General features: G+C 51.6%; 1 protein-coding gene across 2 annotated transcripts in view; it reads right to left on the bottom strand.

Moving 5' to 3' along the window:
* Positions 1-728: 728 nt before the first annotated feature.
* LOC101282721 (L-gulonolactone oxidase) overlaps positions 729-24,514 on the bottom strand; it is a 28,967-nt gene continuing 5,181 nt past the window's right edge. For both annotated transcript variants that reach the window (XM_004270696.3, XM_033429811.2), the window contains exons 5-12: positions 20,597-20,687; positions 17,109-17,294; positions 9,430-9,537; positions 8,525-8,601; positions 4,730-4,879; positions 3,742-3,906; positions 2,172-2,262; positions 729-1,513 (exon numbers count right to left, since the gene is read on the bottom strand). In XM_004270696.3, coding sequence (XP_004270744.1) covers positions 1,385-1,513; positions 2,172-2,262; positions 3,742-3,906; positions 4,730-4,879; positions 8,525-8,601; positions 9,430-9,537; positions 17,109-17,294; positions 20,597-20,687 — 997 coding nt within the window. In that variant the 3' untranslated portion in view covers positions 729-1,384. The remainder of the gene's footprint in view (positions 1,514-2,171; positions 2,263-3,741; positions 3,907-4,729; positions 4,880-8,524; positions 8,602-9,429; positions 9,538-17,108; positions 17,295-20,596; positions 20,688-24,514) is intronic.

Genomic DNA, 24,514 nt, shown 5'->3' on the forward strand with positions numbered 1-24,514 from the left:
TGTCCCCTGCATCGGCAGGCAGACTCCCACCAGTGCCCTTTGTCCATTTTTGATCAGCTGTTTGTTTTTGTGTTGTTGAGGAGTTCCTGTATAGTCTGTGTGTTAACCTCTTATGAAACATATGATTAAAATATACATTTCTGGATGCCAGGAACCTGTCTTAAGGTTCTTTTTTTAAAAGAGTAAATTTAGTTATTTAATTTTTGGCTGCATTGGATCCTTGTTGCCACGCACGGGCTTTTAGTTGCAGTGAGCCGGGGCTACTCTTTGTTGTGGTGCGTGGGCTTCTCACTGCGGTGGCTTCTCTTGTGAGCATGGGCTCTAGGCGCGCGGGGTTCAGTAACTGTGGCACTTGGGCTCAGTACTTGTGGCTTATGGGCTCAGTTGCTCCGAGGCATGTGGGATCTTCCTGAACCAGGGCTCGAACCTGTGTCCCCTGCATTGGCAGGCAGATTCTTAACCACTGCGCCACCAGGGAAGCCCCTTAAGGTCCTTTTAATTCCCCCAAAGCACTTGGCACCTTGTAGATGTTCAACAAGAGCCTGGTGAAAGAATAGCCACAAAGTGTGGTAGGTCAGAGAGAGCTTGAAACTAAGTTTGCAGGAGGGATATGAAGAGCATTTTCCAGGCAAGTCCGAGATCTGTTACCTCTGGAAGGCAGTCGGGGAATCAGGGAGCCCCCTGCTCCCAAAGGATTACCTTGGAGATGAAGAGGAGGGAGCAGAGAGTGAATGAACTCTTGGCCTTTATTAAAAAGAAGGCAAGGAGAGTCCCACTCCCCAAACATCCCCTGGAATAGACACACTGTAGGTCGGGCTATGGGAGGTCAGATGAACAGGTGGACCCTCTGGACGAGGGCAGTCCCAGGGCAGGGGGCACGCACCTGAGCATCTGAAAGACCCTCGAGAGTGAAAGAAAGCAGAGCACAGAACACACGACCTCTGTGCCCAAACACATGCCAGGGGGACCCCTCCCTGCAAGGGTGGGCGAGGGATCCCTGGAGCTCCGGACACCCAACCAGCGGGTGGAACCTGTGAAAGGCTGAATCCCTACCTCCTAGACACACAACATTTGGGGGCTTCTCTGTCTTCTGGGAAACAGGATGTGGTGATTGCAGGCTTGGGCTGAAAGGATGCGGCTGAAGAGGTAAATGGGGATTTGGTGCTCTTCCTTACATGGGGTTCCTGTGAGGATGAGGGAAGTGGGAGCTGCCCGGATCCAGACTCCTTACTCTGGGTTAGAGCAGCTGTGGGCACCGTGGCAGAGCGCCTGGGGGAAGAGGTCTGTTCCCCATCAGGCCGGAGGGACGCTGAGCCTTCAACGTCATGGGAAGTGGGCCTGGGGAATGGGATGGGGTGGGCTCAACTTGTTTTCTGTTTGGGCTTCAGTAGAACACCTTCTCCAGATACGCATTCAGGAACATCCCCGAGGGGTCCAGCTTTTCTCGGATGGCACAGAACTTCGGAAAGGCAGGATACATTTTCTCGAAGTCCTTCCGGGTGCAGTTGTGGGCCTGAGGAAGCAACCAGATACAACAGGCCTCGTTCCCTGGAACCACCATTGCAGCGGGGCTGCAAACAGGCCCCCGCGTCTGGATGCCTGCATGTGTGACGCTGCTACCCCCAGGCACACACAAGCACATACATGCACGCATTCATTCACATGCACCTATAATGTAGAGACCCAAAGAGGAGGGAGGAAGTTCTTGGAAAGTAAAGAAGGAAGGTGTTAAAATGCAGCATTAAACTTCCCATTCCCTTTGCCACCTGGCAGTGTGTGAGTGGAGAGGGCTCTGGCCCCAATTCAACTGCTAATAAGTAAGTAAGTAAGTAAGTCCCGTCACCTCTGAGAGACCCCTAGTTTCCTGTCTGTTAAATAGACCCACCACCTTATCCTGCTCGTAGGGTTACTATGAGAATTAAATAAAATGAAAGGTGAGGAAGTTTTCTGAAAACTCAGAGAATTAGTCACTGGGCTGTTGGAACATGAATGCAGAGGGAAGATGGGTCTGGTTAGGGTCGTGGGGGCCCTCCTTCCTGTCACTTGCTCAGCCCAAGTTTCCCCACATCTAAGCCTTGGGCAGGCAGGGCAACTGAGAGGAGAGGCGCCCTCTGGTGGAAGCCTCAGCTCACAGCAGCTGCCCAGCTGACAACCCCCATGAAACATCCTACCTTGGCCCAGTGGGGCCTGCCCCCCACCTTCTTCATGATGGTCTCGTAGGCCAGCCAGTAGTCCAGCCGCGGCACGTCCTTGCCGTAGGGCCTGGGGAGGGGGCAGAAGGAGGTGAGGCCCTGTCTCTGCTTTGCACGGTCCCACCCACTGTTATCAGGCACCTTGCCTGTGCCCTCAGGACATGGACAGCAGTGACCCAGCACCTTGAGGGCTTCTGCTCAGAAGGATTTGGAAAAGGTTTACATCCTCTTGCATATTTTTTAACTGGCCACTGAAAGTTGTCATGAGTTTAAATAATTTTAAAGATTTGTGTGTGTGTATGTATATATATATATATATATATATACACACACACATATATATGTATGTATATTTATATATCATGTAGCTTGAAGATTTCAATTTTAAATCTAAATATTTTAAAATGTAAATTAAAAAAATTTAATGTAAAGATTACTTTAAGGAGATATATATATAGATATATATATATATACACACACACACACACAAACCTTAAAAATAAACATTTATATCAGAATCCCCTCATTGATGTATGGAAAGCATGGCCATATAACCTAGTTGGTCAGTCCTGCAAAGTCAGATTTACTGACAGAAAAAAGCGAAGTCAGAGCTTTAAAAAATTCAAATGTTACGATGCAGCCCCATGGCAACTTTCTCACTTCTGAATTTACATGCACAGGTAGGGATAAGATAGACAGACAGATGTGGATGAGGCCGGCTGCAAGTTTGTCCCTACATGAAATAAGCCGCCTCTCACTCAGTACGTGTTTCAGAAACTCTCTTCTGGCTTCGGGGACTCCCGCCAGGACAGCGCCTTCTTGAATTGGCCCTTGGGATCCCTTGAGTTTGGGGTTTTTTACATGCTGGAGAAATACAGCATAGTAAGATTCAGGCTGGGAGAGAGTATATTTGTCTTTTGCAAAGTCAGAGAAGGGCTATTATCAATGGGGGATGGGAAGGAAGGAAGACATGTCTTAGGCAGGAAGTTTTAGAAAAGAGGAGCTTCTTAAACCGTCCACGTCCATAAGCCTCATACAAGAGATTACTGTGCAACTAATCAGGAAAAAACACAGTCGTGAGCTTAAAGTATCGGCACAGGGCCTGGTGGAGCCGGTTAAGATGGGCAAATGCATACAGGCCTGATTCTCTTTTTGGCTGAACTGAAACCTGGCCTCAGAATCCTTCTCGACACCGTTCCAGACTCTCGGAATCACTGACTAGGGCAGGCACATGAGATAGCATAGACTTGTCATTCAGTAATATCAGCTTCACAAGTAGTAGCTACGCATATTAACATTAACATTAATATTACATATTCATTAATATTAATGACTGCATTAACATAACATAGGCTAGAAAGGGTGGTCGTAGGAACTCGAAGGAGAGAAAGACGATTTTCTGCGGCCAGGATCAGGGAAGTCTCCCGGGAGAGGGTGGCGTTTGAACTGGCCTTGAAAGCTGGGGAAGGAGAGGGGTCCCTTCGAAGCAGGGTGGCAGGGTGGGGGTAGGGAGCCCAGCCCCACCCTGCCCCCTCTGCGAGCTGCTCACCTGTACATGATAATGTTCATGTAGCAACTGTCGCGCTGGAAGCAGGGGCTCAGCAGGATGTCGTCCCCCCGGGTGAAGCGCACCTCCACGGGGTAGTGGGCCACCACCTTGGGGTGCGCCTCCAGCATGGCCTTCAGCTCCAGCAGGGCCTCCTTGGTCTTCTCTCTGCACTCGGCCCAGGGGGATGGGACCCAGACCTCAAGAAGGGGCCTCCTGAGCTCCCATGAGGCTCTGCACGGCTTCCCAGCCTTGGGGGCCTCGGGGATCCCGGTCCCCAGGAGGCCCCTTCCTCATGGCTGCTCTCAAAGTCCTCCTCACAGAAGAGGAGACCTACCAACTGCTCCCAGCTCAGATCCCAGGGCCCCCGCCCAATCGGGGGCTCCCCTTGGGTCTCTGACCACAGCTGTCCCATGCCCCGGCCTCCTCTTCTTCAGACAGAGTCAGGTCACTCTGATTCTAAGACTTCTACTTTTTCTAATAGTCCTACCCCAAGAGTGTGGTGGTTTCAGCCCCTGAACATGGTAACAGAGGCATCCCTTAAGCCCTGGGCACCAACCCCCCCCACCACCTTTTCTTGGAGAGGGACAAAGAGGGGGCAATTCAGAGAGAAAGCTGCAGTGATCTGGGCTACAGACCTAGCCTCAGTCCCGAGGGGGGTGTGTCCCTCGGGACTGAGATGCAGAGTACCGGCCCCCAGCCTGCTCCATGGACTCTGCCGACCGAGGGACCAGATGCTGGCCAGCCTGCTGTTACCCGGCCGCATGGCTGGAGAGGAGCTGATGGGGAAAGCGGAGGGGATCCCCTGGCTGTTCTCCCTGAGAGTCACAATGGTGCAAGGGCACCGGATGGGGATTCAGAGCCTCCAGTTTGCCCCCCACTAATAACAGGTAGAACGGGGAGCCTGGTTGGCAGTGTACGTGCTAGGGCAGATCCCAAGGGAATCTGTTTGTTGCCGACCCACCCGCAGGCTGGCCCACACAGCCCCTACCTGGGGATGGCCCAGTCCTGCACGTGTTGCTTGAAGCGGCACTCATAGGTGAAGATCTTGTGGCTGCGGTTGCAGTTTTCCTTCTTCCCATTGAACAGGAGCCAGAAGAAAAAGCGGTTGATCCAGCCCACGAGGCCTGGGAGGAAGGTGCTGGCGGGGCAGGGCAGAGGGGCGTGTGATCATCGTATTATCCAGCAGTGAGTGAGTGCCGGCTGTTTGCTGGGCGCCGGGCTAAGTCCTTTACAAACCAGGACTTCATTCTCCACATACTCTGCCACGTACGCTTACCTACAGCCTGGAAATCCCTCCAGGGAATGTGAATATCGCCCCTCCATCACTCTCTCCATGGCTGCCCCGTGATCCAGTTATGGATTTTATCTCACTTTTTATCCCTCTCTTCCCCTTTAATGACTAGGTTATTTTCAGGGTTTGGGTTTGGTGAAAAACCCAAACTGTGATTTAAAAAAAAAAAAAAACACGTAACATAAAATTTACCACCTTAACCATTGTTTAAGTGTACAGTTCAGTAGTGTTAAGTATATTCACATCGCTGTGTGGTGCATCTCCAGAATCTTGCAAAACTGAAGCTCTTCCCCACTAAACAACAGCTCCCCATTGCGCCCTCCCTCCAGCCCCTGGCAACCCCCATTCTACTTCCTGTCTCGATGAATTCGACTACTCTGGGTGCCTCATAAAAGTGGAATCACACAATATTTGTCCTTTTATGTGTCTGGCTTATTTCACTTAGCATAATGTTTTCATGATTTATCCACATTGTAGCATGTGTCAGGATTTCCTTCCTTTTTAAGGCTGGATCGTATTCCGGTGTATGGACATACCCCATCTTGTTTATCCAGTCATCCGTCGGATACCTGTGTTGCTTCCACCCTTTGGCTGTTGCAATCATGCTGCTGTGAGCACAAGTGTGCAAATATCGCTTTGAAATCGTGCTTTCAGTTCTTTCTGATATATCCTCAGAAGTGGAATTGCTGGGTCATATGGAAATTCTATTTTTAAGTTTTTGAGAAACCTCCATACTGTCTTCCCCAGCGGTTGCACCATTTTACATTCCCACCAACAGCGCAAAAGGGTCCAATTTCTCCACGTCCTCGCCCAAACCTGTCATTTTCGGTGTAGTACCACCACATGCCACACCATCACAAAGGTCTTTGTACTTATATCCTTACCAGATTGTTGGGGCAAAGGGCAGGCAGAGTTTTGATTTCAGCAGGTTGCTGCCAGTTTAATTTCCATAAGGGCTGTAGTAATTCACCCTCCTTCCACACCTGGCCATCCTGGGAGGACTTGATTGCGGTAAGCGGCCAGTGGGGGCCAGTGGCCTAGCATGGGGGCTGGGCTTATGGATTCTTGTGTTTGGAAATGAGCTGCCCAAGGAATTGCAAAGGGAAGGCTCTGCGCTTCTTGGGCCACGAAGGAGCTGTCACCTGGCTTTCTGCTCTGGGAAACTCATTCACCAAGTCACATTCTTCCAAATGTATACTTACACACACACACAGATTAAAGTTCATTTTTTTTGTCTTTATAAAAGAAATCCATTTTCACTGTAGATGTGTTGGGAAGCCAAGAAAGCAAAATCAGCCTTCTCCTTGCTTCTCCTTCTCCTGCAGGGGTTGGGAGGGTGAAGAGTACACGCTGCAGGGGTTGGAAGGGGAGGAGAATGCTGTCTCTCTCAAGGCAGATGCTCTCTAGCGTCCCAGGCCAGCATGCCCATGGGGCAGCTCCCACCGGCCCCAGGGCACCAGGCTGTTCTCAGCACAGGAGCTGAGCTTGGCCCTGGTCCTGGCTGACCCTCCAGGGATCTGTTCCCGAGAAAGCCTGTCTCTCTGTCCTGGTCAGCCAGGGCCAACACCATCACCCCTACAGTTCACCGCTACTGAACACCTCAAGGACAGAGACCAAGCTTTTCGTTAGCATTTCCTACACAAATACTATGAGCCTCCCCTAGGTGCCAGGCGTTCTTTGGGGCGCTGAGGATTGACAGTGACAGGACAGACAGCATCCCTGCCCTCATGGGGCTACAGTGAGTCTGATCGCAAAGCAGCCATTAAGTCACCAGGTACCCAATCCATTATGTTAGTTTTCATTCCCGCATCCTTGGGCACATAGTTCAGCGAGAGGCCCAGAGCTGCAGGGATGAGGCTGAGTGGATGCAGTTTCCAGAAGACATGAAAAGGGGGGCCACATGGGCTGTGCTCAGAGGTCACGGAGCTCCCTCAGAGCATCCGCCCTGGCTGGGATGTGCCAACTGTGATTTACAGCCCAATTTATTTAGATGCTCCCTGGGCCCGGACTCCACAGACACAAGCACATAAAGCTGCCAGGCTGCTGTGATGGAAGGGGAGAGAAGCTGGCTGGGCATTTTCCACTCTCACCCCCGATCCGTTATCTGATGGAGCGATGGCCTCTAGGTTGGACTCACCGTCTTTAAAAAGACACCAAAGTCCTCAAGATAAAAGACTAGATGGCTACATTTGGTAAAATTAAATACATCTACACATCATAAAACACCATGAGAGTGAAAGATAAGACACCAACAGGGAGAAGGTGACGCAACACACATAACCAGCAAAGGACTGGTGCTCAAAATACATGTAAATAAAACTGTACAAAACACTAAGAAAAAAACAAGCCAATTTTTTAAAAGAACAAAGTGCGTAAATGGGCACCTCACAGAAGAGAAATCTGAAAGATCGATAAACTGAAAAGCTGGGCAGCCTTATTAATAATCAGGGAAATAAGAATTAAAAACCATAATGAGGTACCATTTAACACATAGCACACAAAAATTTAAAAGCCTGACAGGTCCAATTTTGTCCAGCTTATGGAGGACAGAGAATCTTACAGGGCTTGGCAGTTAACTTGGTATTACTACTTAGGAGAACAACTTGATCTTATAAAACTAAAGATGCTTATACTTGGTGACCCAGGAATTCCACTCATGATTGTATACTCAAGACATCAGAAGCAAATTTCCAGAATGCTCACAGGAACGTTGTTTGTAATGGACAAAAAAATTCCTGGAGACAACCCAAATATCCATCAACAAGAGCATGGATACATACATTGTGGTAAATGCGTACGGTGAAAAGTGAATAATTACAGCTATTCATATCAACATGGAAAAATATCACTACCAAAGCTGAATTACCAATTTTTTCTTTCAGGATTCAGAAAACTACAGTATCAATAAAAGCAAGAGAATGATAAGCATAAAGTTTGGGGGGGGTGGTTTACCTTTTGGGGGAGATACTGTGATCTGGGAGTTCCACCAAGAGGACTCCAATTTTACTAGTGTTGTCTCACTTCTTAATACGGTAGCAACAACAAGATGTGGGTGCTTACTATATTAGTCTTTATATTTTAAATTTGTGTTGCCTATATTATTTACATATATGAAACATTTCAAAAATCTTTATCTGATGCCATTCCATGTCTTGGCTGGATACAGAGTCACCATTCAAGGCCCCATAAAACCTTCCCCATCACTCATAGTTACGTGTTTGTGGCAGACATGGGGCCTGAGCCTGAGCACAGACTTCAGGCTGGGAAGGAGGTAAGAAACAGGACAATACGAAACTTCACGACACCTGTGAGCCAGGGAGTGAGGCTTGGGCACTGGTATTTTTTAAAAAGCTCCCCAGGGTTGAAAACCCCTGCTCTGGACCCAGGAGACAGACCCAGTTTGCACAACTAGGTAGGATGTTGTTCTTCTGGTGGACCACATCTGCAACAGTACATGGCAGGTGCTGGGAAAAGAGACACTTGCATTCCTACCTGATCCAGAGCAGGAACTCCAGTAAATAGAATCCAACAGCATAGTCCCAAAACCAGTTGGCCGAAGAGGAGGGAGGCTGGGAAGCAGAATTTGTGGTCAGTTTGGGGCCAGAGCTGAGTGTCTCCTTAGAGGGAGATGTGTCCCAGGAGAGGCTGTGTGTGTGTCCTGGGGGAAGGGTGACCCACCTGCCAGGATGATTGAAAGCCTCACTTCCTACCGCTGATTCCCATGCCCTATCCCCTCGGTTTCATGCTTTTTTATATGTTCACGTATTTTGCACAAGACAAAACTGTGCATCTGTCCCTCCTCTTCAGAGCCCACGGGCCGGGTGTCCAGCAATCATCCTTTATGAACCCTACGCAGCCCCTTACACACAGTAGGTGTCCTGGCTTTTGCCTGACTTGTTCAATCAACATCATCCTAAGTGATGGTTTTGTTTTCTTCTGCTGAGAAGGTCACGGTGGGGAGACAAAACCAAGGGTTTCTTCACCTGTACGGTTGGGGGTGGGAAAGATGGGGGTGCTGGAGGGAAGGTGGGATGTATTAGCTGGCTTCTGAGGTCTAGCCCAGCTTCCTAGGACTCAGCCTATCCTGTCCTGCCCACACCTCTGTCCCCTGTTCCCCTGCCCCACATCTAGATTGTCTCTTGACCTCACCCCTACGCATCCCTCCCCGCGGACACATGGACCCTTACTGGGCCCACCTTCCTTCTTCCTTCCACCCTCTGGCCTTTTGTGCTTCTCTCCTCAGGCTCAGTGATGCTCACCCTTGCTTTTCCTCTCACCTCTCACGGCTCATCAGCACGATAACAGGCGTCAGGCGCCCTGGGAGCTGGCGGGGGTGGGGGGTGGGGACGTGTGGGAATGGCAGGGTGTGTGTGAGGAGGGGAAGATGCCCCGGCTACCTTGTTGGTGTGGTCCTGGTAGATGACGTTGACGTTCTCGCTGTGCGGGAACCAGAGGAAGCGGAAGTATTCGGATTTTTTCAGGTGGCTGTCCAGGTTGTCAAGAACCTGTCCGAGGCAGGAGGGAGGAGCAGAGATTATATTGGTCACAGGATGATGGTGGGGATGCTGGGAGCCAAAGCCTACCATCAAAAGAAAATACCTGAACTTGTCCTAACATTGCCAAATAGCACAGAATGTGTCTTATAAGATGCTGGACGTTAACAATATCCACTTACAGGTGGACTTCCTTTAGTAACTTAGAGGACACAAATGACCTCTCATTTGTTCTGGCTTGAATAATTACTACCTACGTAAGTTTGGGCAAGTGCCTCAGTTTCCTTATCTGTAAAGTGGGATTAATAACAGTACCTATGTCAGGATTGTTATGAAGATTTAAATGCATTCATGCTTAGAAAGTGCTTAAAACGGTGTCACAAGCTTGGTGAGCCCTGTACAGGTACAGGCTGCTGCTGCTACTGTGACATTGTCATTGTCATCATCGCTCATCCCCACAAGGCCTGACATGTCGAGGGCCCTCAATGAAATGGACGGGAGAGCCTTGCTCGAATACGGCTCATCATTTGCACACGTGGAAATAACATCGCAGAGCAAATCATGTCTCCTTGACATCCATCAAGCTGATACAGGACAAGTTCTGAGCCAAAGCAGAGACGGATTTGGGGTTTGACAGGCAGCCGGGAGGTAGGGGAGGAGCAGTGGTCTTGGACTAAGCTTTGGATTCAAGTCCTGGCTCCGCAGCTGCACGACCTTGCAGGAATCACATCCCCTGATCCTTGGTTTTCCCACCAATAACATGTGGGCACTTGTGCCGATGAAATGAAATAACCTATGCTGAAGCTTCCGAGTTGAGTGCCTGCCACGTGGCCTGTGCCCAGTGGAGAGTCTTGTTTCTGAATGTGAGCAATGCTGCCACACATTTAGGGCCCCGGCCCTATTCCCCACCCCCCGAGTTCTCAGCTGTGAGTCTCAGGAAGCCCTCTGAGGCCTCTGGGCAGCGTGTCTTCATCTGTAGAAACAAGACCTTAATAGTTTTCCTTCCTTCCTTCCTTCCTTCCTTCCTTCCTTCCTTCCTCCCTCCCTCCCTCCCTCCCTTCCTCCCTTCCTCCCTCCCTCCCTCCCTTCCTCCCTTCCTCCCTTCCTCCCTCCCTCCCTTCCTTCCTTGACTGTTGTGAGGACCAAGGGAGTTGATGGATGTGAAAGCAGTTTATAAGCCGTTAAACACAACTTGTGATTTCCACATCTGTGAAGCCAAGATGAAGCGCTGAGATGAGCCCACCTAAAACTTCAGTTTGGAGCATCTGGGAGCAGTGGGGGAACTTTAGAATTCTGGATCCTTGTCATCCCTTCAGGGAGGCCCCCTAACTTGTTAACCGATGCTTGATGGGGCCTGGGGGGTACAGGAATGGGTTGCCTTCCAGTGACCCGGCTGCCATGCTAAACCTCCCCTGGCCCATGCCAGGCCCAGGCTGCCGGTCACCCTATTGCATCTCCGCACGTGTCTCTCCAGTCTTCCCTATAATCCGCTCCTGCTGCCAAGGACGGTGGCTGACTTAGCTGCCTTCTTCGCTCTCACCGGCCCTCTCGCACTAGCCTCATAATTTGCTCCATTTTTCATCTCTCCAGACAATGTCACAGGGAAGCATCCCAAAACACAGCTCAAAAATCCCCAGCAGCGCTCCATTTCCTACGGAATCGAGCCCAAACAGTTCAGGACTAAGAAGCCTCCTTCTACAGACACTGTCCGGTACCTTCACCACTGGCCACGAGAGACGGTGGAGCACCTGCAAAGTGTGGGATCTGAACTGAGATGTATTGTAATTTTAAAGCTCCATGTAAATCCCCCCCCCCCGCCCCAAAGCTCTCTCCTTCCATTCTAAGCAGTTTCTATTTATATCACATCCATCCCAGAAGTATATTACAGGTATTGAAGCATACATCTGTCTCTGAAATTCATCAAGCGTCTGCTATAGGTCAGTGATGATTTCATTCATATTTAGTTTCTCCCCGAGGGCAGAGATCAGCAAATTTTCTTTCTGTAAAGGGCCAGATAGTAAATATTTTAGGCTTTATCGTCTCTGTTCCAGCTACACAACTCTACCATGGTAGCGTGAAAGCAGCCACAGAGGATACATTAACAAGGAGCGTGGCCGTGTGCCAATAAAACTTTATTTACAAAAGCAGGCAGTAAGCCAGCTCTTCTCTGCGGGCCGCAGTTTCCCAACCCCTTGCCCTAGAGCTGCTAGCTTAGCTCCTTGGACACAATAAATGCGGGAGGGCCCTATGATTCCTTATTTGAAGAGGAGGGCCTTTTCTGCTGGGCTATAGACCTGGGGAAAGTTCAGGAAGAAACTCCAGAACCCTGTTACTATCACTTCCCTCCTGACTGGGTGGTGGACCCCTGACCCATCACCTCTGGGCAGAGCTGATTTTCTCCTGGGAGAGCAGGGAACACAGTCTGGGGCTTGGATGGAGGATGGGGCTAGGACACGAGAGAGCAGAAAATCCCCCATTTCCTCGTGTACCAGCATCCAAGGCCACCCTATATTGCCCAGAATCTTAGCAGTAAATGTAATGGTGCCCCTTTCTCAGCTCTGGTGACTGAGAGATGCGTGCCCAGATTTCCACCCCGAATGGAGTGATGAGAGCCACTCTCACGTCACATTTTGTGCCTCTCTCCTGACCTCTGTCATTTCTTTTCCTCCCTGAATTAGAGGGACAAGGCATATCTTTTTCCCTGACACTAAACTCTCAGTTCCTGGAGGCATGCACCACGCACGCTCCAGCTCTGTACCCTCTGTGCTCCCTAACTTAGCATGGAGTGGTGGCTGAAGGCTGGAGCCCATCCAAGGCCCATCCCATTGTGAGCTTAACTCTCTCCCTTCAGGGCCTACAAACAATCCTATCTGGAGGAGGAGGGTCCCTAGGGTCATGGATTTCCTCGGTCTGACCTGTGGTTCCTGGGAGCACCACCAAAGGGGTTTGGGCCCCAGAGAAGTCTTCCTTGGCATGTTATTGGCATGAAGGGCTCTAGAGGATTCATTCCCCCCAAATTAGTGCCACTACTGAGTTGGTTCTTGGGACCTGGTTACCAGGCTCAAGAGCAGAAGCTGAGAGCTCCATGTCCCATGGCTGGGGGTTACCCAGTCATCAGTGGCAGGCATTGGGATGCTGCTGACAAGGCTGGTGTGTCCCTGGGACCAAACCTGCTTCCCAGAGCGTAGCGGGAGCGGGTGATGCAGGCAGCCAGCAGTACCCCTCACATCTCATTATGGTTTGCATGGCATAAAGGGCAAAAGGCTGACAGCTATTTCCAAAATCCTCATGTCTTCCCACGGGCTGTGATTTCATACCAATCAGACTGCAAAGAGTCAGAAATGCTGAGACTGTCATAAAAAGCCATGAAGGCTGCCCTCTTCTTGGCCTCACTGCCAAGAAGCACTGATTCCGAACTCCCCCTTCCCCTCATATGGCTTTGAGCAAACTTCAGAAACCGTGTTGGGATGTAGTTACGAACATCAGTCACAGGAAGCACGGAATTGCACCTGAGATGGACCACACACAGCATGGGTGGGAGGAGATGCGGAAAATCCCAGAAAGGGATGGATTTTCAATAAATTCTTGACCCACTGACCTTGAGTTACCTGGTATTGAGGTCTGTATTTTGTGGACCCTGGGGAGGTAAAAAGACCTCAGATAACATCCCTGCTCTCCAGAAACTGACCACCAAGCAGGAAGGAGGAGGGAAAACAAATGTTAACAGGCTCCTGAGCAAATCAGGGTAACCAGCATGTGTGGCCTGGAAAGTGCAGTGTTAGGTTCAGAGTCTAGAATCTACCCACAGAGCAGGGATCAGTAGGTAGTATTCTCTTCGAATAAAGCCAGAGAGAGGACGGACTGAGGGTCCCTCTCTCGGAGGCTATAAAGGGCAGTGGACTCAAGTGCTGTGTGTCCTTGAGTCCTGACAGCAACCCCGTGGGGACAGTGGTGCTCCTATCCCTACTGTATCGGTGAGGAATCCAAGCTGGGGCTGGGGGAGGGAGGAACTGTGCAAAGTCACGGCGGGTCAGTGGAGAGGGCGGTCTGACTCAGAGAGGTGTCACAGGCTCTACACTGCACCCTCGTGGTGGCTTTCCTGGGACTCTTCCAGAGCTCAGGCTGGAAGCCGCAGGATAGATACACGTGCGGGATGGGAGGAAGGAAATAGGAAAGGAAAGACACACAAGGGAAGGAAAAGTGGCCGAGAAGCTGAATCTTCAAACCCGCCTTTACATGCAGGAAGCCATCGTCACAGTCCTTTGTCCTGGCTTCCGGTCCTCTCCTCCAATGCCCTCCTGTGGCTCACGGCCAGCCCACCTGGAGTGCTTGGCCATCAGGGAGCCCATCCTCGTCTAGAGGGGACATGAGGCTGGGGGGCTGTGTGCATCTCGGAGCAGCTGCTACTTAGAGGCAAACGCTCAGGGCAGCATGGTCTGCAGCCCCAGGGGAGGTGGGACAGCTTCCTGAATGGCAAGAAACTGGGAGCCGATGTCAACGTATGAACCCAGGAAGGTTTACTGTCTTCCTATCGGTTCTCAGGAACCTGAGTGCTCCTGGAAGTGAGGCCCCATTATTTTTCCTTTTGGATTAGAAGGAAAACCTCCATGCAACTCAAGAGTGAGGAACAACTGGTCTAGTGCCGGTTCTGCGATCGGTCCTCCTTCCTTCCTCTATGGGCTGTTTCCTCCTATAGGGAAGCAGCCTGGGTCTTGGATCCCACCTCCATCTTACACTTCTTCCCAAGCATTCCCAGCCCCTTGAAGGGGCCCCTTAAAGGCTGCTCTGAGTGGAGAGAGGGCAAAAGTGAACTGAATGTGGGCCGATTGACTGTACATACTGCCAGCAGTAAATGCCAGGGCTGTAAATGCCACCCACCCTCTGTGCAGTCCTTATCTGTGGCCGGTGACTGGGGGCAGGGAAGGCTGTCCGTGGGCGTCCTGCATATGCTGATGCCGGGCCCGACAGAGACCTAAGCTGGGTGTAGGGCGCGGGGCGGCATAGCAGCAGGAGCCGCTAGTGGGTAGGGAGAGAATCCACGGGGGATCTGCTGACTCGTGGAAGAAGGGGAAGAGCAGGGTCTAGCCCCTGGAGGACTTGCAGGATGGGCTGGGGTCCCAGGGGAAGGACGGGGCCTTCCCACCAGGGTTCACGCCCCTCCTTGGGGATAAGGGCCGAGAACATCACCAGATGCCCCAGGGGAAAGAAAGAATAACGTAAGAGAGGACCCTCTGTCTCCAGGGCTGGGTGACGAGGTGCGGGCACAGTTTTCTATCGAAGTGTCGCACTGTTTACAGAACGTCCGCACTGAAAAGGACCTCGGGGTTCACCTAATCTGACCCCACTTTTAAAAGACAAAGAAACCGGGGCTCCAGAAGTTTGAAGGACTTGGTCAAGGTCACACAGAGTGAGCTGCACAGTCAGGCTTGGGGCCCTGCCTGCTTCCCCAGAGCCCTTACAATATACTCGTTGAGTGTTATTGTTGTGTAACTGTGTGTGTGTGTGTGTGTGTGTGTGTGTGTGTGTGCGCGTGCGCGCACGCGCGCCTGGGGGCCAGTCCTACTTGCAAAAAAGAAGCAATCTCTTTATCTCTGGGTCAAAGTATTCAGCTTCGAAATGAACAAGTTCTGACCTAAGTGAGAGGCAGGAGAATAGATTCAACAACTAAGCACGTTAGAGCCCCTTTCTGGTTGAAGGGGGTCTCTGCCCAGCTCCCTTCTTTGCCTGAGATGCCCACCCACGCTTTAACCTGTCCACTGCTCCACTGAGACCATTCTCACCAAGGTCAGCAACGCCTCCTGATGACCAGACCCTCGTGTTGATCCCTGATTCCCCACAGCGTTGGACTCCTGGCTGCTCTGTCCTGGACACTAAGTACTAAGGCTCCCTCCTCTCCTCCCCCAGACCCTCTCTCCGTGGGTGATCGCATCCACTGCCATGGTCAACCGGCCAGGGGGCTGTTGATCTCTGCTTTGGGCTGAAACGCATCCACCCCAAATTCATATATTGAAGCCCTCATCCTCAGAATGGGACTATATTTGAAGCTAGGGCCTGCTTGGAGTGAAAAAGAGGCCTAGATCTGCCCCTTAACGCTGGTCTGGGGAGGCAGACTGGAGGTGGCCCCCAAGAGCTCAGAGCCCGGGGTGGTTCCAGGCAGTCCCATGGACCAGCCCCACCCACATGGGGCTCCCTGGCTTAGCCATGCTTCGTCACTGCCAAGCAATTCCTTCTGGGGCCAAAGCATCAGGCAGCTCATTTGCCAATACTGGTCCACGCAGGCTCAGCATTGATATTCTAGGGATCAATGCTGCGTCCCCTACAGGCATCCCCAGAATCACTTTCTCAGCCACCAACTGGGATTAAAGTTTCTGGGCTTAAAGTTTCACCAAACACCATGCCTCTGAGTAAAGGGCCTTGTGGATCTAAATCCTTTGCCTTGAGGTTTAATGCATTAGAAATTCCAATGGTAAGGATTTTTAGACCAGATTCTAGGTAACAATATTTTCCATTTGTCACTGACTAGGTACCGTGGGGAACATGTTTTAATACTGAACTAGACACTTTGCAGGTGTTATCTGATTTAATCCACAGATTCAATACTTTAAGGCAGACATGATTTACTGTGCTTTTAGATGAGGAAACTGAGGCTCAGCAAGGTTCAGTGGCTGGCTCAGGGTCACAGCTTGGAAGTGGTACTGCCAGCATTCAAGGCCAGGCCAATGTGGTCCCCAATCCCACCATAACCATGTGGGGCCAGTAGTGCTTGCATCACTGCCGACTCCATCTGCACAGAGGGTCTACCTGTATTGAATGGTGAGGTGATTATGGAGGAACTCAAATGCCAAGGAACTTGGAACCATAGATTTGAGTCCTATAGCTTAGTGATCACCAGGGATAGGTCCATGCTTGCCAGGCATTTCAGGCCTACTCCATGCTACCCATCCATCCATCCAGTCATTCATCTCATTCATCCATCCATCCATCATCCATCCATCCATCCATAATCCATTCACCCATCCATTCATTCATGCATCCATCCATCCATCATCCATCCATGTATCCATTCATCCATCCATTCATTCATGCATCCATCCATCCATCATCCATCCATGTATCCATTCATCCATCCATTCATTCATGCATCCATCCATCCATCATCCATCCGTGTATCCATTCATCCATCCATTCATTCATGCATCCATCCATCCATCATCCATCCGTGTATCCATTCATCCATCCATTCATTCACGCATCCATCCATCCATCATCCATCCATGTATCCATTTATCCATCCAGCCAGCCAGCCAGCTAACCAACATGGGTTTTCATTCATTCAAAAAAACACTGCTATCAAACAGAAGCTATCCTTTCTGCCCCCCATCATCCAGTTCCTCTGAGCTCCCCTGACCTGCTCACAAAAGGATACTGCTACAGTAACCTAGGGCCAACGAAGGTCTGGTGAGGTCAGCCCACTGCCCCATGCAGGGGGCCTACAGAGCCGCGGGGGCTCTCAGTGGCACATAACTTACTAATGCCCTCCATTTATTTTCTGAGGCTGAGCGGTGATGAAGGAGAGACAGTACCTCTGTCAAGGTTGAGGGAAAGGAAGTCTCCTGCAAGTAGAACTGGGGCACGCACTGCAGGGTGATGGTGAGGACGACTCCAAGGCTGCCCAGGTGCACCCGTGCCGCCTGGAACACCTCTGCGTTGCTGGACTCAGAGCACAAGAGAATGGTCCCGTCGGCCGTCAGGAGGGTCAGCGCCACCACCTGGCAGTGGGAGAAGAGCCACATTTCAGAACCCCTAGACTTTGCGTGATGCCCTCACTTCTCCGTTTGTCCTTGGACGTGAGGCCAGGTGTCTCCTAGTCCCAGAAGCCCACCGTCATCTGGTCACAGGGAACTTTCCCAGCTGGGTCTCCAGTCACAGCCTGAGGGAGCCTCAGTCTTGGGGGAGGGAGGAAGGGGAAAAGGGGAGAAGGAGGCTGTGTCCGGGTGGCATCGGCCCTCAGCCGATGTGGTTCCGCGGGACCCCAGTGGCTTGTCCTCCCACCACTGCCTTGGTCATTCCGTGGACTTCACACTCGGGATGCAGCAGGCTTGTCCTCTGCCCGGAAGAAGTCTAAGATGACACAGGCTCCAAAGAGCCCTGAGGCCCTGGGTACAGGGGGCTTGTGAAGGCAAAGGGAGGATGTGTGTGCATCCGGGGGAGAGCCGGCCCTGCTGTCCCAACACGCAGCCCGGGGACCAGGGTCCCCTGCAGGCTCTGCTGCCCCCCTGGGCACCGACTCGAGTCCATCTTCTCTTTCGGGGACCTCTCACTTGCCTCAGGAACTAGATTCCCCTACTTGGCCCCACACAACTGGAAACCTCTGGTCTCTGCAGAGTGGGCTGCGCAGTTGAAGACAGGCGGTTATCGTATCCTTGCCCTTGGCCCCCATTTCCAGAGGAATCCTCTTGCATTGCCTGTGGAAGTGCTTTTCCACACTCTGCTACCTGCTCATTTGGATGCAAATTGCTTTTGACGTGTGCAGTTGGTGGCTGGGTGCTCAGGGTGAGAGAACAGATACAGCTGAACTAATTCTAATTAACGAAAGAGGAGACATTGGCAGAAATGGGGCACGGTGGCCCTCTGTGGGAGTGAGGGCGTCAGAATGATTTTTATAAAAATCAGACTTTGGGGCTTCCCTGGTGGCGCAGTGGTTGGGAGTCTGCCTGCCGATGCAGGGGACGCGGGCTCGTGCCCAGGTCCGGGAGGATCCCGCATGCCGCAGAGCGGCAGGGTCCGTGAGCCATGGCCACTGAGCCTGCGCGTCCGGAGCCTGTGCTCCGCAATGGGAGAGGCCACAGCAGTGAGAGGCCCGCGTACCACAAAAAAAAAAAAAAAAAATCAGACTTTGTCTGAGATCCAGGGCAGAGCATGAGAGCTGCCAGTGAAACACTGCAGCAGGGTCCAGTGACAATAAAGGTGGACAGTGGTTCACCAGCTGTGTGACCTTGGGCATGTGACTTAACCTCTCTGTTCCCTCATCTGTGAAATGAGGAGAATAACCAACTCAGAGACAGTATGTGACGCACCCAGCTAACTGCCTGGGATACAGTGGATATTAAATACACCAGTCCCCTCCCGTCTCCTGCGTGCAGGGGCCCATGCTGCTCAGCTGAGCCTCCTCAGGGAAGTGGCCAGTAAATCTCATGTGCATTTTGATTTCTGGCCACTCAGAATTCTTTTCCATACTCTGCTGATCATTTTGTAGAAACTGAGGCAACCAGCTTGACCTCAGCCCTGGAGAGCAGACTAGGACTGTGGCCAAATCTTGGGAGGGGTGGTTTATTATCCTTCAGCCCCAGTTACCACTGGGCTCTCCTGGACGGTGAACCCCGCTCTGAGGGGGTAACGACAAGTCTACGGAGGGCTCTGAGTGCCTGGGAATCAGGTGCCACAAAACCTACCTTGCTTTGCTTCGTGGTCGAATGCCCTGGGCCTTTCCCCTTCCCTGGCTCATGGCATCCCCTCAGGATGCCTCTCCCTTGCCTGGTGATTTTCTGAGGCTTTTGTGCTTGAAAGAGGGGGGAGGAAAAGGACAAGGGCCACCAGTGTGAGTGCATAAGGTTGATGAGAAAGCAAAGTGCGGATTTAAGGAACAGTAACTCTGAAGTGGCTCCCCCTCGTGGTGTGTGAGAAAACAAAGTGAATCCTTGGAAAGTGCTGTTGGCCATTTTCTTTCCACCCCATGCAGCTCTGGACTGGAGCACGTGGGACCAGCTCCCAGAAGCCACAGTCAGACAGCACCTGCCGGGGTGTCCGTCTTCCTTAGAACAGAGGAGCCGTGCTCCTGGCTGGTTGACTGGGGAACACGTGAGCCATCAGTGCGGTCAGTGCCGCCACAATGCTGAAATTTCTTTGACAGCGTAGTGTGGGCTCTGGAAAGGGCCTTGTCCTACATACAAACCCATCACAAACATGTATTGAGCACTAACTGTGTACACTCAGCTAAGCACCTGCACGCACTGCTGTTGCGATCATCCCCATTCTCCAGGGGAGCAAACTGAGGCAGCCAGAGGGGAAGAGACCTGTCCCCTCCCTGGTCACACAGACAGTAGTCAAAGAGCTGAGAGGCAAAAGCCAAACCCCAGCACTTAGCAGTGATGTTCCGATGGCCAGAGGCCACATGGCCCAGAGTGTAGGTGGACTTCGGCAGGGAGGCACGCGGTGAGTTACGGCTAGCATGAGGGTCTCTCTCTCTCCCCCGAGGGTGAGCGGCCAGCCTCCACGGGTACCCCCCAGCAGCCTGCTTCACGGACCCATAGCCTGGCCTGTTAGAAGCTCCTCCTAAAACTGAAAGTTAAAGGAGTTTGCCCCCCAAAGGGGTGGCTCCTGACACAGGCGTCGTGAACTGTCATCCAGCCCCCTGGCATTGACACATGCTGTCTCATTGAACACCCTCCCTGGGTTGAGGAGTATTCTCCCCAGGTGACAGCTGAAAACAGGAATGTCCAGAGGAGTTAAAAATCTGCCTACATGCCGCACACAGCACACATCAGGCTTAGGTCTGGGGCGCAGGTGTGAGCCCCAAACTTGTGCCCCAAACTGGGCTCTCGTGAAGTTTAAGAAATGCTTTTTGGTGAAGGTCAGGTGTGGATCCCAGGCCTGCCTGTGCTGGGCTCCTTCCTGGCTCCTCCCCGACTTGCTAATCTGGAAAGTCCCCTCGCTTTGCCTGGCTCCTGCCTAAGACCTTTCAATGGGGATGGAACCCTTTGCTCTGCTTGCCCTTTTCCCCAGGGTGGCCAGGAGGCTCCTGAGAGGCAGGGCTGCGTCAACATGCACGAGGGCGCCTTCGTCACTTATGTCTGCTGGGAACGGATGAGGGTTAGGGGAGACGATGTTTCTGAAGGACCCTTGCCGAGTCTCCGTCAGAGGTGAGACCGGGTGGGTTTGAGGCCCTCGTGGAGCTGTGCCGACACTGCCCTGGAGTACCTGCTTGTCCAGCAGCCACGGTGCAAAGGGTGAAAGGGGCTCCGTCCCAACCTCCCCTCTCCCTGGCAGTCAGTGGCGACGCAGATAGACTCACCTGGGTGGCCAGGATGCCGTGCTTGATCCCCGTGTTGTGTGTTCCGGAACCGATGACGCCAGCTGCAGTCACGTCTGACACGGCTCCCAGGCTGGAGGGAGGGGGAGGGACAAAGGGACCAGTTAGGCTTCCTGTGGCAATGCCCCCTAGGGTTTCGGTGTGAGGCCCCTCAGAGCAGAATAGTTGATTCATCTCCTGCCTGGGAATCTCGTCCCCAACTTACCACATCTTAGATCATCTGACTCAAGCCAGCCCTTGTCTGTGAGCCGCGTGGCCCGTCAGATGAGCTAGTGGGGATACGGCTCAGCTCTGAGGGGAGGCCTGCCTGCCTGCCTTGGGCTTTCTGCAGCCTAGAACATCCCTTTCCTCCGACCTCCATCTGCCAGCAATATCTTCTCCACCAACCACAGGCCAAACGCTCCTACTAAGACTTCTCCAGACCCAGCCTATTGAGGCCTGTAGAGTCCCCATGTCAGAACTGCACACACAGCCATCCCAGGATGGTAGGAGGATGCAGGAGAAGGAGACCATGTCACCCCCTGCTCAGAAACCTCCAGGGTCCCCCGGGGCCTCCAGGATGAAGCCTGCACCCCTCAGCCTGGTTATCCAGGCCCTGGAACAAATAATAAGAGGGTGCTGTGTGCACGAGGACCAGATTCCTAAAGGGGACTAAGACGCCTCCACCGGCGTGGGCTCTGAGGACAGGAATTAGCAAGATGTGCTCAGATCTCAGGGTCCAGGAAAGACAGTGGGTCAGGAGTTTTTCAGAAATCTTACTTCTCAGGAGCTTTCTCTGAGACATCCCAGCCCCGTCTGAAAGGAGAAAGGAACCAGTGTTTACAGAAGGCCCACTGGGAGCCAAGGAGATTGGAGCCTTGCACGCTGCACGACAGCTTCACGATAGCCCAGTTGCCTTGGTTCACACTTGAGAAATGGGCCCGGCCGGCAGGGCAGGGATCGGACCCAACCTGGCCCTCAGCGCAGACCCAGGGCCCCAGAGGCAGGAGGGCCCTGGCTTCCAAAGAGGCAGATTGACAAGGATGAGAAAATCTAGCCGTGTACCCTCCTGCAATGGGACCTGGGGCGGCCCTGGTGAAACAGGAAGAGGAGGAAAGGAACCGAAGCCTCTTCCTTCCTCTGCCCTCACCCTTGTGTCACTCTTACCTTTTTGTCCACATTAGTTGGGTGACTTGGTGATATCACCCCTTGTGAAAATACCAGAATGTTAAAAGAAGACCACAGAAATCCTGTCGCAGGGAATGCCCCAGCGTGTGGACAGGCAGATGCGCGAAGACGTTCATCACAGCGTCATGAACGATAGTGAAGAACTGAGGACGACCACGTGCCCATGACAGGGGAGGGGATGGTTCACCAACCTGCAGTAAGTCTACCCTTGTCCATGAAGCTCACAGAGACTAACGAGCAACACGGAAATGGGCTTGGGACCACGTTAAAAGAAAGAGCTGATCTAAGTGTCCATTGACAGATAAATGGATAAGGATGTGGTACGTATATACAATGGAATATTACTCAGCCATAAAAAAGAATGAAATAATGCTATTTGCAGCAACAGGGATGGACCTCAAGATTATCATACTAAGTGAAGTAAGTCAGATAGAGAAAGACTAATACCATATGCTATCACTTATATGTGGAATCTAAAATACAACACAAATGAACTTATTTACAGACCACAAGTGGACTCACAGACATAGAAAACAAACTTACGGTTACCAAAGGGGAAAGAGAGGGATAAATTAGGAGTTTGGGATTAACAGATACACACTACTATATATAATATAGATAACCAACAAGGACCTACTGTATAGCACAGGGAACTATATTCAATATCGTGGAATAACCTATAATGGAAAAGAATCTGAAAAAGAATACACGCACACACATATATGAAACTGAATCACTTTCCTGTATACCTGAAACTAACACATCACTGTAAATCAACTATGCGTCAATAAAAATAAATAAGTAAAAGAAATAAGCTGGACAAACGTGAGGCCCTCAGGGAGGAAGAACTAGGAAGGAAGGATTAGACTTTAGTCCTCCGAGGGGTGGAGAGAACAAGGGGAAAGGTCACTTCCAGAGTCTGTGGAGCGAGACAGAGCCAGGAAAATGAAGGGGGAACCGACACTTACTTAGTAATTACTATGCGGGGCACCTTTGACTCACGCAGGGCTCTGAGCGCCCCTATTTCACAGCCCCATTTTCTAGATGAGAACTCTGAGGCCCAGAAGGGTCAAGGAACTTGAGTGACAGCTGGTACGAGGTAGAAGCAGGATTGCACCCAGGCCTGCTTCTGGAGCCGGGGTCTTCACCAAGCTGCTGTCCTCCCCCTTAGGAATAGCGCCTGTGTCCTGCTCCCTCTGGCTCACCACACAGTGGAAGCTCCAGAGCTTTCCAGCTGCATGACTTTGAGAAGCACCTTTGCCTCAAGACCCTGCTTTCTGCATCCTTAAATGGGGCCTTCCTCCCAGGTGATGATATGATGAGAGAGGGCATCAAGCCACCGGCATGTGGCCTGACACAGCTCTGTGCTTCCCCCCAAGCCCCCAGCCACTCCTGAGGTCCCCACAGCATCCTTGGAGCTGCAGACCTAGGTGGCCCCTGGGATACACAGGACAGGACATCCAAACTCCCTTTGAGAGGCAGATGAGCCCTGTGCAGGCAGGTACTTGAGGAGGACTGGGTCCCCAGGGAGGACAGAGATATATCATGAACAGGGCACAGAGATGCTCCAGGGCCCAGAAGCTAAAGCCTGTGATTAACAGAACGTATCTCCTGCTGGTCCCGGAGATGTGTCCGCTAGCTGCGTACAGACCCCTGCCCACTCCCACACCTTCCCTCTCCTGGGCTTTCACTCACGCTGCTCTCTCTGCCTGAATCCCTTCTCTCCTCTCGTTTTTCTGGTTCACATCAGGTCATCCTTTAGGGCTCAACCAAAGGGCCCCTCCTGCAGGAAGCCTGCCCTGATTCCCATCCATTCACACATTCCCCTGCCTGCCAAGGCTGAACACGGGCCCCCAAGAACACCACGGTGCCCTGAACACTTCTCTGGCATTGAGCCTCTTGCTTTGTGTCACGCTTGTCACTTCGTGGGTTTGTCTCCCCCGCTTGCAGGGAGCTCCTTGTGAATGGGTCTGGGTTTTATTCATCCTGGCCTCTTCTGGGCCTGAACAAAGCCTGCACATGGTAGACACTCCATAAATGTTTGAGTTGCCATGACCCTTGGAGAGGCAGAAACAGAATGGTTTTCAGAGTGAAAAAGTATAGTGATGCCTCAGGGCCTGCAATGAGAAAGCTAGGTGAATGGACCACCCGCACTTGAAGACCAACCACAGGCTTCTATGGTGGCAATTTCCAGCTGTGAAGAGATTGCTACCCCAATATCCAAAATAATTCTGTCACTTGTTTCTAGTGGTTGAAGCCCCACAGTTAGACATTCACTCCTTTGGCTGCATTCAGCCAAATTCATTTCCTATTTCAGTGGAAACCTCCTGATATTAAACTTGAGCATTCACTGATACCATGTTTGGAAGGAAAAACAAGTGAAGCCACATATAGGTAAACCAGGAAGCCCTGTGTCTCAATCAGCATATGCTCTTCTGCTTCTCTGAGTGCTTACTTTGTATATCTTTCGGTTTGGGTTCATATAGTTTTATTTCAAGTTTTAAGAAAGGCTTAATGCATGGTTTTCCCATCCCTGTACTAGACTTTTTTAAATGCTAGCCTGTTTCTTTCTACTCTCACACAATAGCCCCTGAACACAGGGGATGGGGAGATGGGTACTCTGTGGGGGAGGAACAGGGGTCCAGAGAAACAGGTGCATCCTAAGAAGTGCTTCTCTCTGGCTCCTGACAGATGCTTGAGGGTCCAGCCAAGGCCAGGGCAGGGATCAGGGGC

Source organism: Orcinus orca, chromosome 6 (assembly GCF_937001465.1).
Source record: "Orcinus orca chromosome 6, mOrcOrc1.1, whole genome shotgun sequence".
Taxonomy (NCBI): Eukaryota; Metazoa; Chordata; class Mammalia; order Artiodactyla; family Delphinidae; genus Orcinus; species Orcinus orca.